This window comes from Polypterus senegalus, chromosome 10 (genome assembly GCF_016835505.1).
Source record: "Polypterus senegalus isolate Bchr_013 chromosome 10, ASM1683550v1, whole genome shotgun sequence".
NCBI lineage: Eukaryota > Metazoa > Chordata > Cladistia > Polypteriformes > Polypteridae > Polypterus > Polypterus senegalus.
Genome location: NC_053163.1, coordinates 116988261 through 117006346, shown reverse-complemented (window position 1 = coordinate 117006346; position 18086 = coordinate 116988261). Strand labels below are relative to the sequence as shown.

At 39.5% G+C, this 18086-nt stretch overlaps 1 protein-coding gene across 3 annotated transcripts in view; it reads right to left on the bottom strand.

Annotated features, from left to right (window-relative positions):
- amot (angiomotin) overlaps positions 1-18086 on the bottom strand; it is a 123699-nt gene that overhangs the window by 31987 nt on the left and 73626 nt on the right. For all 3 annotated transcript variants that reach the window (XM_039766403.1, XM_039766406.1, XM_039766404.1), the window contains exons 2-4: positions 13692-14590; positions 10444-10873; positions 3155-3299 (exon numbers count right to left, since the gene is read on the bottom strand). In XM_039766403.1, the coding sequence (XP_039622337.1) occupies positions 3155-3299; positions 10444-10873; positions 13692-14590 (1474 nt within the window). The remainder of the gene's footprint in view (positions 1-3154; positions 3300-10443; positions 10874-13691; positions 14591-18086) is intronic.

Below are 18086 nucleotides of genomic sequence, written 5' to 3'. Positions count from 1 at the left end.
TTGCACATACTATAATCTCATTAAGTACTTCATAGAGTGTTTTGGGTTTGCTAAATGTGAGAGTTGCTACCATATATTAAACTGGATTAGGAGTAACAGCAAATCAGAGAAGCCTCCATTTAGTACCTATGTATCTAATCTAAATTGTTGTTTACATAATGGTATGAAGTTGGCAGGCAGTATAACAAAGCGCCTATGGTAAGGCCAGCTTTCTCATTCCCTGAATGTTACTTAAACTATAGGCAAGTTACTGTTGGCAGGATGAAGTGCACAATCCACATGAAATTCTTAAAATAGAGTTACTATACTGTATTTAAAAATCAGATTCATGATCAAGTTGACTGTCTGAAGGTTCTAAATTGAATAAAATTGGACTGAATGAGAACACAAAGGTATTATGACTAGACCTTTCAAATGGCAATGCACTTGTGTTGGATCACTACTAAAAAACTTTTGTCTTCAGTATTTCTAGCAGCTTCTCACTCCAGCCTACCCAGTGCACCACACATCACTGTTTTTCCCTTTTGTGCCACATAATCACACATCTTTCTGCACTCCAGGGGCCTCATGCATAACACCGTGCGTAGAATTCACACTATAACATGACGTAAGCATAAAAGCGGAAATGTGCTTACGGCCAAAAAAACCCAGATGCATAAATCTGTGCGAATGCCAGCTTTCACGTTCTTCTGCTACATAAATCCCGGTCAGTGTGAAAATTAACGCACGTGCCTGCTGTCCCACCCCAACTCCTCCCAGAATTACGCCTCTTTGAATTTACAAATCAATATAAATAGCCCTTAAGCTCAGCATTCTGTGAAAAGGCAATGGCAAAAGCACAAGGGAAAATAGAATTTCAGTGAATACCAAGTGGAGGCAAGGAAAAACTTACTACTGTATTTGTTGGTTTAAACAGTGGTATAAACAACAAAAGGAAGTTGATCGAGTGACATAGCGGGTCGGAGAAGCTCGAAAGCTCAAGTTCACAAAGTCGCACATTGCCCGAAATAAAAAAAGAAGTTGTCAGATATCAAAGTCGCCGTGAAAAGGTGAGTCATAGTACACCGTTTGAGTGTCATATGAAAGCTTATTAGGGTACAGAGGAAAAAAAATGTAAAAACAAAAAAGGCACACAGTGGGGGAAAAAGCACGAAATGTCAACTTTAATCTCAAAATTTCCACTTTAATCACGCTGTTTATTTTGACATTAAAGTAGAACATCATAAACCTCATCTTAAAATTGCTTAATTTACTAGTTTCTCAAATCCCATCGTAACTAAAGTAGCACGTTAAATGCTTTGTTTTGTGTTTGATCTTCTATGTGCCTTTGTGTGTGAATCGCTACGTGCTTCTGGGCTTTCTCTTCCTTCGACAGGACACAAAATCCATTACATTCCTAATATTACAGCTCTCTGAATAATTAAAATACTGAGATGTATACGTGATATCATTTTCATGATGACAGGAGTTAAAGCAGGTTATTAAACATGGGAACACGGTGGTGCAGTGATTGTTCATGTCTCACATAAGATGCTTGTCTCTTTCAAATGTACTAACCTACAGTTCCTTTCCTTACTTTTCTTTCTCCAAATACCCAATCGCCACACAATCAGCTCTGTAATAGACTTTAAGCCATCTGTAAGCTTAGAACGCTGATTCTTCAAAAATATTAAGGAACATTGAAATATCTTCATAGTACGTGTTTAATTATTCTATCCATCTATCCTTCCAGTATCGCGTCAGCACCAGCAAGAATACAGCACGAGGCAGGAACTATCCGTGAACGGAGCGCCAGCGGCTCGCTAGTGCTGCGGCACAGTGTCCTCACATGTTTAATTATTAACAATACAGATTATTTAAATGAAGTTACAGTTTTATCTGTATAATATAACAAACATATTTTGCCGCATTTCACCTTAAAATGATATTGTTATCATATGTAAATACGCGCTTTATAAAGTGGCTCAGGTTGTGCAATATTATAATAGTATCGCAAGTTTACAGTGAGGTAATTGCATTTATAAGTACAAACAGTTCTAAAAGGAGCACTTGATGGACTGATCGAGTGCGTTTAGAGTTCTTAGGATGAAAATGTTTCTGAACCGCGAGGAAAGGATTTGAAGCATTTGCTGTATGAGAGCAGTTCAATAGACAGCATGGATGAGGCAGCGTGCACTTGATGCTGTATATCAATAATTTTCTATCCGATCAGCTGCTGTACAGTTGTGATTCACACTCAGATACAGTGATATAAATACTCCAAGTGGTGCAGTGAGAGTGATATGGAAAAAGATGATCCACTGTGGCAACCCCTAACGGGAGCAGCTGAAAGAAGAAGAGGAAGGTGCAGAGAGAGTAACAACACTAAAGCAGTTATGGTATTTGGAATAGTTTGACCATTCTGTGGACCATTATATTGTTACAGGTTAATTACAATCAGATGCATTACACTAATAAACAATATGCAGTTAATTTCAGTGTATTTATAAAGCCGCGTCAGGGATGTGGATCTAAAAAAGAAAGGAAAAGCCACACAGGAACAGTAGCACTGCTTTGACGCTGGGTGCTGCCAGTCTGCAAAACCGAGCGCAGAACTTGTGTGCGACAGGGTATGAGCTACCATGGAAATGTGCGTGGCTTTACGCCAAGTTTAGGTTTTATATATCGCAATTTGAATGTGGAAATGTTCTTACGCAATATTTTTGTGCATATGCACCACTTATACACGAGGCCCCAATTATGTTTCCAATTCTTCAGCTTGTTGATGACCAGGTGAAAGTGTGTGAGACTTGTCCCCTTCAAGTCTCCATAGTGCTGAGTGAGGGTAATCACCAATTCAGTCTTAAGAACGCCAAAGAGTGAGATTTGACCTGAAGTAGTCTCTAGCACATTGTAGAGCAGATAAATAAAGAGCTAACCACGTCTTTGAAAACTGCCATTTATTTTCAGTACTAAAAATACCATAGTACTGTACCAATTTAAAAATTGAATTCTTCCCTGAATTCCCTCAATGCACCATCATAAGTTATTAATACCATGGTTTGCTGATATCTTTGTTTTGATTCACAAAATTACATTTAAGTATGTCTGTTGCAGTAAAAAACAATGAAGAATGAACAGTTAAAGGCACAGAGTAACATGCTTTGTCCTTTACCTCGGAGGTCCCGGTTGAAGTCATGTAGCCTCCGGATCTCTCCCTCCATCTTGTTGCGCATGGCCTTCTCAAGAGCTTCTCTTTTAGATGAAGACTTAGCCAAGTTTTCATAGGCCTCTGAGACGCGCTGTATTTCTGTCTCCAGCTGAGAAATACATAATAATTAGGATTCAATTTTACTGTTATTCTTCAATATCTGATTTACAGCCCCTTGCCTATGTACTTCATAGTCCCCAGGGAGTTGGTGGAATGTAGCATAATAAAAGTAGAAGGCTAAGTTCAGGACAGCAAGAATGATAAAGGAAATGACCCTGCTGAAGAAATCTCAGCTTTAATAGCTTCCATATTTTGGAATGGTCATTCAAACTAAACTAAATTAAAAGAGACCGTCTACAAAAATGAAACATGCATCAATAAAAGTCCAACCCCAAGTCCATTTCAAAACAAAATGCATGAAGCTCGCATGAAACTCATCTAGTATCAACAAGGGTTGACTTTGGATGCAAAACAAAGAAAAGTAATCCAAGACTGGCTTCTAATACTCAAAAGTATCGAGAATTCCTAGCTGGGTAATGATAGGTGTGATGTAAATACTGCAAAAGGATAATAGATGGATAAAATGTAAATAAGAATTAAGATAAAATTCTTACAAAGGTATAAGAGAGAGCTCCACAATTTTGTATTTTCCTTATACAACAGTACTGTGTGATAAATTATAATTTTAGGGACTAATCCTAACCACGGCCTAACCTTAACCTCATCTGACAATACATTATATCTAAGGTTTTAAATTGGCCCAGTCACTGTGCATGTGTGTGTCATGTGGTGGACTGAGACCTCATCAATGGTTAGCTCTCCCCTTATACTTTGTGCTACCACACAAGGCTTCAATTCTTTGAAACTCTTAACTTGAAAACCAGAACAAAATAAAAAGTTGGTAAAATGGGAAGTAGTTCAGAAAGTACTTATTGCCGTTTTAATCAGAATCAGAAAACTTACTAATCCTGAAGGAAATTACTTATGTGACAACTGTACAGATGGACAAAAGCACAACATGAAGGGCAAATATAAAAATGAAGCCCATAAAATAAAATATAATAGAAACATCAAACGTTTACCTACAATAAATCTGCATTCACTATTCTATAAAGGTATCTGGTGAATTAAATATAGTAGATATTATATATTTGAGTCAAAATACCTAGTTTACTAAAAGATCAATAGCACATTGAGCTGTATTTCACATAATATTATTACACATAAGTATTGCACATTCAGAGAACCAAAAATATAATTCACGTTCATAGCCATCATTTAGGCAAGAAGGTTTATTTTGAAGAATTCAAAATGTAAAATAATTTTAATATATTCTGTTTTTTTATTCTCTGAATAATTGCATGCAATGTTTTCCATAGTTTTGTTATCTTTACAATGTAAAAAGCTCTACCGATGACTAGATGTGTATAAGTAGATATTGACTAACTAACCACCCCATTATTTGGTTTCTTTGCTAATGTGGCATCAGTTTCAAAATTCCTAGGCCACTACAATTTCAAAATTCACGGGCCACCGCCCCCATCTACAGTGCACTGTTTTGGTTGTGTTACATCTGTTTATGTGTTGGTTAGGGTTGGGCGGTATCCAAATTTTAATACCGTCAAACCTCCTCCCTATTTTACCTCGGTATACGGTATTACCGTGAATAATAAAAAAAATTGTGACGTAAGGCTCAGACAGCGTCACCAAACTGTTGGCTTGTGCCTAAACCGTTCAGAAACTGAATATCAAACACTAATACTGAAACAATAACAAAATAACATGCAGAACAATATTAACAACTTTTATTAGCAACAAATAGCAGTTTATAAAAAAGTGCAAATACAACAGTCAAACAGAATTAAATTAACATAAACATCCAGAACAGTTTTCCCGCGGAGACGCGCACACAAATCAATTAAATTAAATCAGACCGCCTGAACAACTTTTAATAACAAAGATGAGCAGCTTATAAAAAGGGCAAATCGACCCACAACAGTCAACCAGAGTTGAATTAACATAAACATCATCCATATTATAAAAAGTATTGCAAAGCAATAGTCCTAAACAAAAACGTCTTCTTTCCAATATCGTTTTTAACGTAAACCAAATAAAAATACTTGAATCAATGAAATAAAAATAAACACAGTGCGAAAGGAGCGAATGGCAAGTGGCATCAATCTATTCAAGATTTCTCGCTAGAAAAACCAGCATGTTTACTTTGTCCGGCTTTAACAGGGCACGTTGTGGACCGACAACTTTACCTGCGGTGCTGAAAACCCGCTCCGATGGTGTGCTTGTGGCACAGATGCACAGGTACTTTCGTGCCACTCGCGACATCTGGGGAAAACGTCTCGCAGCATTTTTCCACCAGAGAAGTGGGTCCTCGTCTCCTTGAGTAACTGGCTCCAAACAGTAGGCTGTTATTTCAGCTCCGACTCGGTCCTCTACGGTGCCGATGCCGATGGGACCTACCATTGCATCAGATTTTTTTTGCAGCATACTCCCCAAAGTCACCACGGCCAATGCAGGGACCTGATTGCGGCATGAATGTTGGCAGCGTTGTCAGTGGTTATGGCTGAAAGTTTTTTCTCGTTAAGTTGCCATTCCTGAAGTGCAGCTCTGAGCGCAGCAGCAAGATTGTCTGCTGTATGACTCTCAGGAAAATACGTGTTTGGAGGCATTTGGATTCAAGTTTCCAGTCAGGTGTAATAGTACGGACAGTCAGAGACATATATGGTGTCATGTTAACTGGCGACCACATGTCAGTTGTTAAGGAATAACTGTGTGACGCTGACAGCAGCACTTGAACATTGTCTCTAACTTTACTATATAAATGTGGGACGGCTGTTTGTGAGAAATATTTCCGTCCAGGCAGCTCGTACTGGGCATCTAGGACATTTACCATGTCCGTAAAGGACTTTTTTTCCACTGTGTGGAAAGAGACCATTTCCTTCGCCAAGTATTTTGTCACTGCATCAGTACAGGTTTTGCAACGGACACTGTCCCTTTTGTACTTTGTTGCTTTCCCGAAGGCCCCCATTATCGTCGGTTGCGTACTGGCGGTGGACCTAAATGTTGTTGGTCCTGCATCGGGAGGAGTTGAAACTGTTGCACTGAGTGAACTCGGGTCCATCCTCGCAGCAGTGAGTGAATGGTGGTTTCGTATATGCGACCTTAGGTTCGAGGTATTTCCATCTCTCGCGGTCACCTTTTTGTTGCACAATTTGCAAATTGCCTCGTCCGTATTTACCGCCTCTCCCTTCTCGTTCGGCCGAAACCCGAAATACTGCCCAACTGCAGAAGTTGTGTTCTTTTTCGAGACCAGGTCACTTGGTGTGCGACTCGCCATCTTTCCCCACCTCTCTCTTTCTCCATCACGCTGTCACGTGATGACAACCATGCATCGCATACGCATTTTTAGGCATTAAACAAATTATATTTAATATTTAATCCTTGTCTCCTATATAAGTGCATTGTTTTTATGACGGTAGTATAACGGTATTGAAACTGACACCGTTGCTATTTTTAGATCCCGCGGGATACCATATTACCGTTTTACCGCCCAAGCCTAGTGTTGGTGTGCTCTTGTAAACACAGATAAGCGCCATTTTCCTACAATTACAGATATGCAACACTTAACGACCACGTATGGTTCCAAGCTGGTGATTGTAAAACACCAATTTTTTTTTTTTTTAAGTGGACTTGCATAAGATAGGGAAATATCCTTCTACACTTGTAAGTTTTCTAACAAATTCTTCAGCTGATGCTTCACATCTATGCTTAGAGGCTCACCACTCACTTTCACATTGTGTAAATTGAAATTCTTTAATGTGCCTGAACCATCCTAAGCTAGCAGTAGAGTGTACATCATACTTATTTGCAGCTTTTTTCTTTTTTAAACATTTCAAACAGGCTTAGTACCTTTGCTGTGATTGTAAAGGTGCGGAGGGGGATTTGACTGTGGGACTGGTATTTTATCTAGCTCATAAGCAACTTTTCTATATCCGATTTGGATCCCGAATCTCACCACTAACTTCATCTGTTTAAATGTTTGTTTGACATGATTTACACAGTGGCAACTCTGAGAAGTGGATGGATGTGGTTTGCAGAAGTACACAGCTCTTATACTACGCAACACACCCACTAGAAGACATTGATATCCGATATAGTAGGCTTGTTTGCTGAAGTTTGTTGAAGAAGCTAACTTTGCCAGAATATATATTAAAGGTGTTCACTTCAGAAGTTCAGAATGTTGTTTTCTTGAGTAAGTTAATTCCTGTTCATTTACTGTACCTATAGTCTTTTATTTTACCTGTACCTGTACGGTGCATTCATTAAAAGATACATTAAATTTTTAATTACCTTTCATTTAATGCTTCTTTTTATTGCAAGTATCAAATCTTTGTCAGTTTATCTGGTATTTTAAAGGTGGGATGAGGTGATTAGCTCATTTGCCTGTACCTGTACAGTACAGTAATGTGTGTTTTCATTTAATGTTTTTGTTAACTTAATTATCTAGCTTGTACTGATTTACATGATATTTTCAAGGTATGATGAGGTATGTAGCTGCTATTTAGAGAAGTTCCTTGTGTAATCTGGTATTTTTACTAATCTAGCACTCCTCAGGTCGCAAAGGTGCCAGAATACTGAAGGTCTACCTGTACTATTCCTATTTAATATTGCAATACATTGATCAATCAATGCAGATTCAGAAAATTGTCAAATATTCAAGGAGCTAAATATGTATTTACTAAAAAGCTGATGTGTAACAATATTATGCAAAGATATTATGCATAAGAATCTGTGAGCAAATGACACACCATCTGTGGTCTAGCGATCCACATCCTGCTTACAGAGGAATCAAAGCATTGCGCACATCTGAATCTGTTCCTCGGAAGTCACAGGTAGGGCAGCTGATGGAATGGTCCTTACAGATTTCACTGCAGCTTTGACCCACTAGGCTGGCTACTTTCAGCAGTTGTTCAAAGCTGATCCTGCAGCTAGGACGTTGGATATCTCTGGGTCCATGGTCCTTGAGGCCGATCGTCCAATTAGCTGTGAATCACCCAATCTCAGTGCAGGTGGTGAACCAGCTGACGGGAGGAAAGGCTGCAGGGATTTGTGGTATCCGGGGAGAACTTTTCCAGGCAGGTGGTAAGGCTGTCCTCCTGGTATTGCAAGCAATCTTTGCTTCCATTTGGGAGACTGGCATCATCCCAACTGACTGGAAAACGGTACTTGTCATCCCTATCTGGAAAGGGAAGGGTGATCACCTGGATTGCAGCAACTACAAGGGGATAACACTGTTCTTGGTGCCGGGTAAGGTTCTTGCTAGGGTCGTCCTCAATAGGATCCATGATCACTTGTTCACCTACCAGCGACTGAAACAGTCTGGTTTTACGCCTACGAAGTCTACCATCGACTGCATCCTGGCACTGAGGTTTCTCATGAAGCGCAAACGCAAATATCAGCAGAGTTTCTTTGCAGCCTTTGTCGATTTTCGTAAGTGTTCCACTCAGTTGATCGAGCTGCCCTGTGGGACATCCTGAGGGTTCACGGGATCCCCTCGAGGTTGCTGCATATCATGGCCAGCCTGTACACTGGTACTGTGAGTGCTGTACAGAGTAGAGGCAGAACCTCTGCGTTTTTCCCAGTTGATTATGGGGTTTGTCAGGGGTGTGTTCTGCTCCTACTCTGTTCAATGCTTGTATGGACTGGGTCTTGGGCAAGTTTGTGGGGTCCAGCAGCTGTGGGGCATCTGTTGGTGAAGAAAGATTCACTCGTGTTGACTTTGCTGATGATGCTGTGATCTTTGTGGAGTCAATGGAGGCTCTGATCGGGGCGCTCGAGAGATTGAGTGAGGAGTCTGAGTGTCTGGGCTTGTGAGTGTCCTGGATAAAAGCCAAGATCCAGGCCTTTAATGACCTCCTGGGCACGGCCATCAGAAGTGTGCCTGTTTGTGGAGAGAGTGTCGACCTTGTCGAGAGGTTTACTTACCTTGGCAGTGACATTCATGTCTCTTGTGACACTTCCTATGAAGTCAGTAGATGGACTGGGAGAGGATGGGGGGACATGAGTTCGTTGGAAAGGGGTGTGTGGCGCTCCCGATATCTATGCAAAAGAACGAAGGTCCAAGTCTTTAGAGTCCTGGTGCTTCCTGTCTTGCTATATGGTTGCGAGACATGGATGCTATCCAGTGACCTGAGATGAAGACTAGACTGCTTTGGTACTGTGTCTTTCCAGAAAATCCTTGGGTACCATTGGTTTGACTTTGTGTCAAATGAGCGGTTGCTCATGGAGTCCCGAATGAGGCACGTTACCTGCATTGTGAGGGAGCGTCAGTTACGGCCATGTGGTGCATTTCCCTGAGGGTGATCCAGCTCATAAGATCCTCATTGTTGGGGACCTGAGTGGCTGGAACAGGCCGAGGGGTCTCCCAAGTAACACCTGGCTGTGGCAGATAGAGGGTCACTTCCGGAGGCTGGGATTGGACCGCGTGTCCGCCTGGGGGGTTGGCAACCGGGATCCCGAGTTGTTTCGTTGTGTAGTGGGTGCGGCAACGCACTGTACCAGTGCATGCTCCCCAACTTGACTTGACTATGCTAAAGCATATACACACATACATATATATTATATATACACACATACAGTATACTGTATCTACATATATATTTTTTGTTTTTACCGAGCATGTGTGTTATATATAAGGATACACATTAACTTGAATATGTTATCAATCAGCTCTCTGAACTGAGTAGAGAAAGAAGGTTCTATTTGGAGTTTCTTTGAATTTATTTTTGGAAAGCATATTACTTGAATTACTTTATTTCGGACTGAGATGTGTTTAACAGTGTGTTTGTTCTCTTAAGAAAAGAAAAAACAACAATTCTACAATAAAAAAGAAAAAAACAATTCTTCCATATTTTTTTTTTTTACTGATACCATAACCTTTTATTCTGATTTTGCACTATGCTCACAATGACTTTTCTTATAAAATTGTGTTTCTGCCTGCACTATAACATATCTCAAAGTTCAAAGGCATAATTATAAATATCTTTATGGCAACTTTTCTGCCTTTATTTCCATCTCCTTCATTTTACATTTAGCATAAATTAGAAAGACGTAGAAGGAGGACATATTCGTACAAATATCCCATTTTTCCTGTTTATTTGTAATTAATAAAATAAAGAAGTTAGAGCTATATTTTAAAATTTAATGCATGATAATCACATGTTTAACCTAGAACTCACTTTTTGGAGCTTGGAAACCTTGTCACAGTATGTATCCAGTTCTTGCTTGAGAGTCCTGTTCTCTTCTGACAAGATTTCTACCATCTGCTGGGCTCTGGCCACAACAGAATAAGGGTCTCCTTGGAAGGACTGACTGACTGGAAAATGCTGCTGTGTACGAGGAGGCCCTCCATAAAAATCATGCATCTGTTGTCCACGTGATGGAGGATTCATCATGTAAGGTTCTCCCAGGTGCAGTGGGTGTGAGCCATGACCTTGTGGGGTACGAAGGCCCATGGGATAGTGATCTACTAAAGGCTGGTGCTGTCCAAGATGAAAGTTTACTGTAGGGGACTGAGTGAGAGACAAAGACCCCATCGATGTCATAGATGATGTAGGGCTGTGGTGGTGAAGAGGACGCTGCTGATACCCCACATTCTCTGGATTTTGTCTGTAAAAATAAAGCATTGCTGATGATTTTTTTTCATTCAAAGGTTTTACAATCCTAGAATTAGGCATACAAGAATATGTTAAGGCACTTTGTTAACACACACATCTGTAACACAAATGCCCTCATTTCTGCAAATAAATCTGAATGTTTAGTGTTACGACTGAGTCTTTAACTAAAAAGACTTTAGAGTGCATGTTTTGCTTTTCTTAGACATTTAGCAGATGTGCACTGCCATCAGGGCAGCTACAGAGGAACACACATAGCCTCTTTATTTAAACATTTTTCCACAACAGATTTTGGTAAGTTGTCAATAGAAAGCAATCACCTTAGTGTGAAAGGTTCCATTTTAAATGTGCTTCCAAGTGATACAAAGTAACTCAGCTTGTTGTCCTCTGCACATACACTGCTTTTCAAGAAAGCAACACGAGAGCAAGTCCTTGAGTTGTGTGTTAAACAAATGTATTTTTATATATACATACACACACACATATATACATACATACATACACATTTATACATACACACACATATTTTCTTATTAACCATATTAACATTGTGTGTGTTAAGTGACTGTAAAAACAAACTGAATTAGTGTTTACTTTAGACGATAAACAAGAAGTCTGTTTCTAAACTTGCATATTTCATTTCAGCAGCACAGTGATCTAAAGTCCATTTCTGAAACGGACGGAACTCTTATTGTAAAAAAATCATAAGGTGCTTTGTGAACCACATTAAAATCATATTCAAATCTATCTTTTATATAGTTCACTGAAGCATACTACTTATACATAATGACAGAAAATTACAATATTTACACTCAAACTGCAGGCATGTTAAAGACTTGCTTAGCATAAGAGCAAAATATAGATAGAATTTGAGCACCAAACAATATGCCACTATCTCCACAATACCTCTAATATAAAATAAAAAAAATGATCTATTAGAATTGCTTGGATTGAAAAACTGAGGCTAGCATCAGGATTAAAAAAAACTATTTTTCAATATGTGCATAAGTTATTTTATTACATAAGTATATATTTGAGTATGAGTAAGGGGAAAAAATATCTATAAAGGTGCAAGGCTAGCAGAGTTAGATCCCAAGTTAAAGCAGGGTACAGATGTGCAGTAAAGACAGCAACCAGACAGAAACAGCACAAGAAAGGGCCAAAGCTTAACCCATCAATGGCCACCGTGCCTACAAATTTTAATTACAAAGCTAACTTATGAAAATTTTCCCGCGCTCTGCATCGGGGTTCTCAATGAACACAGTTGCATTTCCTTTCCTTTTCTGAGTAAATATAAGTAAGTTTTGTTCTTTGACAGTGTGTTCTGTCTCCCAGCTATGGTCTGTCTGCATACATTTTAAAATGGAAGGGTCTCAGTTCCAGTAATAGATAAGGATGCAAATAATGAACATTACCCATTTATTACCTCCGACAGCTAAATGCAGTTTAGAATAAATAATTATAGTCTGAATGCACTCTAGTCGGTTTTTCTAACATTCATGTATCATTTTGATTATGTTTTACACCGTAAGTTTATTCTGAAGAATAAGAAGAGTAAGCTAAAAGTTAATTTAAAAACAGAATGTACACTTTGATTTAGAAACTGGTTGGAATGAAAACTTGTTGCCTGCATAGTTATGGACTTAATCATATCAATCCAGCTACAGAATTTTCATTAGTTCAGGTACAGAATATTTTGGGGGCCAGACCTTTTTTTTTTGGAAAACAATACTAACTATCTTCTTCAAATATATTTTTTGTGACATCCATAATGATTTGAAAGGCATCTCATTTTGAATCATTTTTACTGGCTGCCTGAAGTTACGGTTTTGCTACCATAAGCAACTGATCCAAACAAACACTAAAACATAAGATCATTTTTTCCCTTCACCTCACATGCTTACATTTCAGGCATGTACCTAAAGGCAATGTTCAATTAATACCTAATTAAATTTTCGTTTCCTGAAGTTGCTTTAAAATATATAGTGTAGGAGGAGAACGGGTGTCCTGGCTGGGAAGGAGGATGGTTTCTTACCTAAAAGGGAGGCCAGAGTTGAGTGACAGATGGAGTGGCCAGTGGGATGGAAAAATAACCGTGTCCAGCTGGCATGATATAATGGTTGCACCAACAGAATCAAAAAGTTGGGAGCTGTTTCATCCCCCACACACCTCATATAGCAACCCAGTCAGGACATCTACAGGGGTGCTTGGGAGTTGGGAGTTTAGAATTCTGGGACCCTGGGTGTCGATAAAGGGTGCTGTTGCAGGAGGACCTCTCTACTTACTTTATGACCTGGAAGTGCCTGCAGCAAGACATGGAGTGGAACTGGAAGCATTCCCAAGCCTTGCTTAAAAGGGAGCCTGCACCCTCGCATCAATGAGTCAGAGTCAGGAGGCAGTGGGCAACACTTAGAGGAGGATGGAAGATTTGTATTGCTTTGTGGCTGATTACTGGAGAGAGGATTATAGAGAAGTGCCTGAAGAGAATAAAAAGCCTTTATTTTATTCTAATAATGTGTGGTGGTTTACTGTGCCTGTGGTTTGAGGCTCTCTGGCGACCCCTTGCGGTCACAACAGTTATGTGGACATGATAATTACGGCAAGTCTTTCTTTTCCAAGATACATTAAGAAAGGTCAATATTAAAACAGTAATAATGCATTTATGGATAGAAGTGAACAAAAATCGCCAGAAAACAATTTAAAAGATAAAGGACCAAGGGTGCATTTTTAAATTAAATATATTTAAATTTAAGTCTGCAATAAAAGGAAATTAGTTCATCAATGAAATGAAGGCATAAAGGAAGCCTACAAACCTGACAGCACCATACTCTGGTGGTGGCTGGTACCTCATAACAGGCACTTCAGTCCTCATCTGCTGGCTCATGCGATGTTCTGTGTAGTAGGAACCATGTTCTTGTGGTTTGGAGGGCATAGGCAATGTTGAAATGTTCTTGTATGGGTAATCTGGAGGTGGCCCCCGGTGTTCCAAGCTTTTTAATGAATGTTGCCCTCCTTGTTTGAAAAAATCTGACCCAGAAACTGCATTCTTATACAGCTCAGACGTAGGTGGGGCTTGAGTGGACAGAGGGGTACTGGTCACTGGTGGATGAGCTTTGACACCACTGGTTGCTAATGAAAGCTGCATTAAGCGCTCACTAAGCGAACGCACGTGACCCTGCTTCAAGTCCTTCAGCCCTTCATCTTGGTGCACCTTTCCAGGGTTCACCCTTTGAACAGTAGGCCTGCCTTCTGTTCTCATCTTCTGACTTGTCACCCCAGTCACGTAAAAAGCAGCACCAACAGTGGGAGAGATTTGCTGTTGTCCCTGAAAGTACTGTGATTGTACTTTGGCCTCCTCATAAGTAGGCAATTCTTCATTAGTTGGCCCCTGACCACCTCCGCTTGCACGTGATGGTACCTGCTTCTCCATTGCAGTGTTATCAACTTGAAGCTCCTGGCCCTGGGGCTCCTGCCGTGCCAAGTTGGGGACCATCTGGTGGTCCTCACTGGCACTCGTGTAAAATAGTCCACTCACTTGACTCTGCTGCTGAAGGGCCAGAAAGCTCCTGTTATCACTGGAATTAGCATAGCGCCGCTGCTCCTGTAGGAGTCGCTGTAAGACAGTGTTGTTAGATGGTTCCTCAGCGTTCCTCATGTCAAACTCCTTAAAGTTGTGTCCTTCATGGAAGGAAGAGCTCCTACCACACGTGCCCTAAAATATAAGCAGAAACAATAAATACACATAGAAATTGTTACACAAAAGGAGGATAAAATTTCCATTAATATTTGTCCTATAAGAGCAATGCCCAAGTACTTATTTCTGTGAGGAAAGGTTACAATAGCTTACATTAATTATAAATATATTATTATTAAAACATAAAATCATCATCCTTTGTCTTACCTGATTTGTATAATTGAGGCTTACAAGAGGTTTAACCTATTACCGTATTTACACGTGTACCATGTGCACATTTTTTTCCCAAAAATTAGCATTAGAAAATAACGTGCGCGTCATACACGAGGAAATGTAATTCTTTAATGTTTACTTCTTCTGCTTGGGCTCGCTTGCTCGCTCACGGAGACTCTCTCTCTCTCGCTCGTGCACTCAGGCTCTCTCTCTCTCTCTCTCTCTCTCTCTCTCTCATACACACTCGCACCCTCTCTCTCTTGCTTGCTTGAGCTCTCGTGCTCTCTCTCTCTCTAAACACTTCCTATATAATCACAACGTGCGTCGTACACGGGGCAAAACGATTTTTGCGATTTTTTTTTGTAAAAATTACAGTGTGTGTCTTACACGAGTAAATACGGTATTCTGCAAAAATAGTTTTAACTTTAATGTCCTTAACCTTGAAAACAAAACAATGAAGCTTTATTAACATCACTCTATCTAATAAACAGTTAAAATCCACAAGTAAATTTAATTTTGTTTTATTGTATTTTTATTTGCTCACTTGTTAAGTTGTAATATTATCAAGAGAATAAATGTTGATAACAATACAGGTACATTATTAGGTACATGCTTATTTATTCACTTTCGAAACCAGCTCATTCCAATACAGGATTAAAGCCACCAAGAGCCTAGGAAAGCAGAATCAGATAACAGATTGGAGCCAAGCCATTACAAAGCACACTTGTACATCTGCACTGTCTACTGGGGCACTTCGGAGTGGCCAATTAACATCATCTGCACATCTTAGAGATATAGGCAGAAACGTTTAATACCAATGAAAAACACACACAGACAAAGAGAAAACACAACACACTGAGAAGACAAGCTAGAAACCAAATCATCTGTGTCTGCCTGAAGCTCCCCTTTAGAGCACTCTTCTTGAAACAAAACTGTGTCACCAATGGAAAACCATGCAACCTCCATACAGACCGTGAATGGTCTGGGATTTAAACCTAGCCTCCTGAAGCTGAGGCAACAGTGCCAACCAATAAGTCAAAACGCTTCCCTTATTATTATAAAATAAACCTGGATTTACATCATGTTGGATTTAATTTTTTATACAATCACCCACATCTCCATTGCTAATAAATTTTATTTATGTTTGGTTTGAAAGTTTGCAATTTCTAGTCTGTCTGGTGCTCTATACTTTAGGTCACACAGGGTAATGGGTTTGAATCTTAAATGTGAATGTGAAGGGCTGAAGATCCATCCAGGATTGATTCCTACCCAGCACCTGATGCTACCATGTTTGATAAAGGTTGGACTGATGGACTTGTGTTTTTAACACCCCACCAAACTATATGATGTTGCAAGGGCTGGTTTTGCGGTCCTTTAACCATCTAGTAGCACTGCAACAGGAAGTTGAACAGGGAGGACAGAACAATTGAATTTTGTAGTGGGCAAGGTTTCCTTCAAGAAGCTTGTAAATACAGAAGATAACAGCTTTCTTTCCCAGGAAAGGGAAGTTGGAGCCATTTTCCTTTTCTTTTCCTTCCAGTGCAGACATGTTACCTTTCACTCACTCAAAGTGCACTCAGTATCTCTGGCTGTATCAGAAAAACATAAGAACCACACAACAAAACTCCACAAGTACACATACAGGGAGTCTGCCTTTTCCTAAAGATTTAATAACATTTTCAAGAAGATTCTCCAAAGGATTTAAAATTATTCAAAATGTACAATGCCTACAGAACATTAGCAAATAAATGTACCATATAATTTCTTTAATAATCACAACTTTAGTGGTTAAAATTACCAAGTGTCACTGAAAAATACAATGTAGGCAGATGTATGCGAATCCCATTCGGTGTGTTTTTTTTAATACTGATACTGATGGCTTGGTGCAGAGTTATAAAAAAGGAGAGGCAGAATATTTTTACAATATATTTGAATTAAAATGCACTGCTTTCCTTTCCAGATTCACATCCCCTCATGCAGAACGATGCACTGTTTTAGCCAACACAGTGCCTCAGTTGTTTAGTCAATGTCTTAAAATACCCAAATACTGGATGATATATTTCAGTTTGTTTAAGCATGATTTATTCACATTGAATTATTACGGAAAAATACAAAATGAAATATATTAAACAATAATGTGTATCATATTCTGAGACCCTCAAAGTTCATTTTAGGATAACAGAGGCCAGAACTTGTTCCAGAGGCAACAGGTTCAAGAAAAAATCTTCAGTGAACATGACATTAATCCATCAAAGGGTCCATCACAAACACATTTGAGAAGTAGAATAAAAGGGTGAAAAAACAAACTACTCAGAGAATGTCCCGCAAATACATGAAAAGCACATATAAACTCCACACAGAAATTAACTAAATGTGGAACTCTAACCCAGTGTCCTGGATCTATGAGGCAGTAGCACTAACCACTTCATCACTGTCCCACACATTAATATAAACATATATGAGTGAATCCAAGAGAGAGGCTATGGGACAAGGGGTAGGGGGGTGGGGCCCTCCTTACTCAAACACCAGCCTCCGTTTGAGTAGGTCTACCTCCTGCCATGTGTTGGAGCGTACCTTGCCTCCACTTAGCTAGCGATACCTGTTTGTTCAACAGACATTATAATCTACAGAACGTTTTTGAGAGAGTAGAGAGAGAGAGACAGAGAGATAAGAGCTATGTGTATTTTAGAGGGTAGCTGCTGATCAGCAGAGATATCACAGCTATGTGCTTTTCTCCCCACAATAAAATTACTTGCTATTACAACTAAATCAAGGATTCCAAAGGACCAGAGAGTGTACAGGAATAAAATGTGTTGCACTGTAACAGAAAAGGCAATAGATAGATAGAATCCCACCAAAAAAAGAGAGGTCAGGATTTAAATCAACCTAAAAGAAGTGGGAGTTCAATTGGCTCAGACACAGGAAGCAGAGGGTGGAGATGCGAGGAACTGCATAAGTATTGGCTGACGTTAAGTGTGCTGTTCCACAGTGGTCACTGCTATTTTTAATTATATATATATAAAATATATATAATATATATGTACTGTATGTGTATATATACACTCACCTAAAGGATTATTAGGAACACCTGTTCAATTTCTCATTAATGCAATTATCTAATCAACCAATCACATGGCAGTTGCTTCAATGCATTTTGGGGTGTGGTCCTGGTCAAGACAATCTCCTGAACTCCAAACTGAATGTCAGAATGGGAAAGAAAGGTGATTTAAGCAATTTTGAGCGTGGCATGGTTGTTGGTGCCAGACGGGCCGGTCTGAGTATTTCACAATCTGCTTAGTTA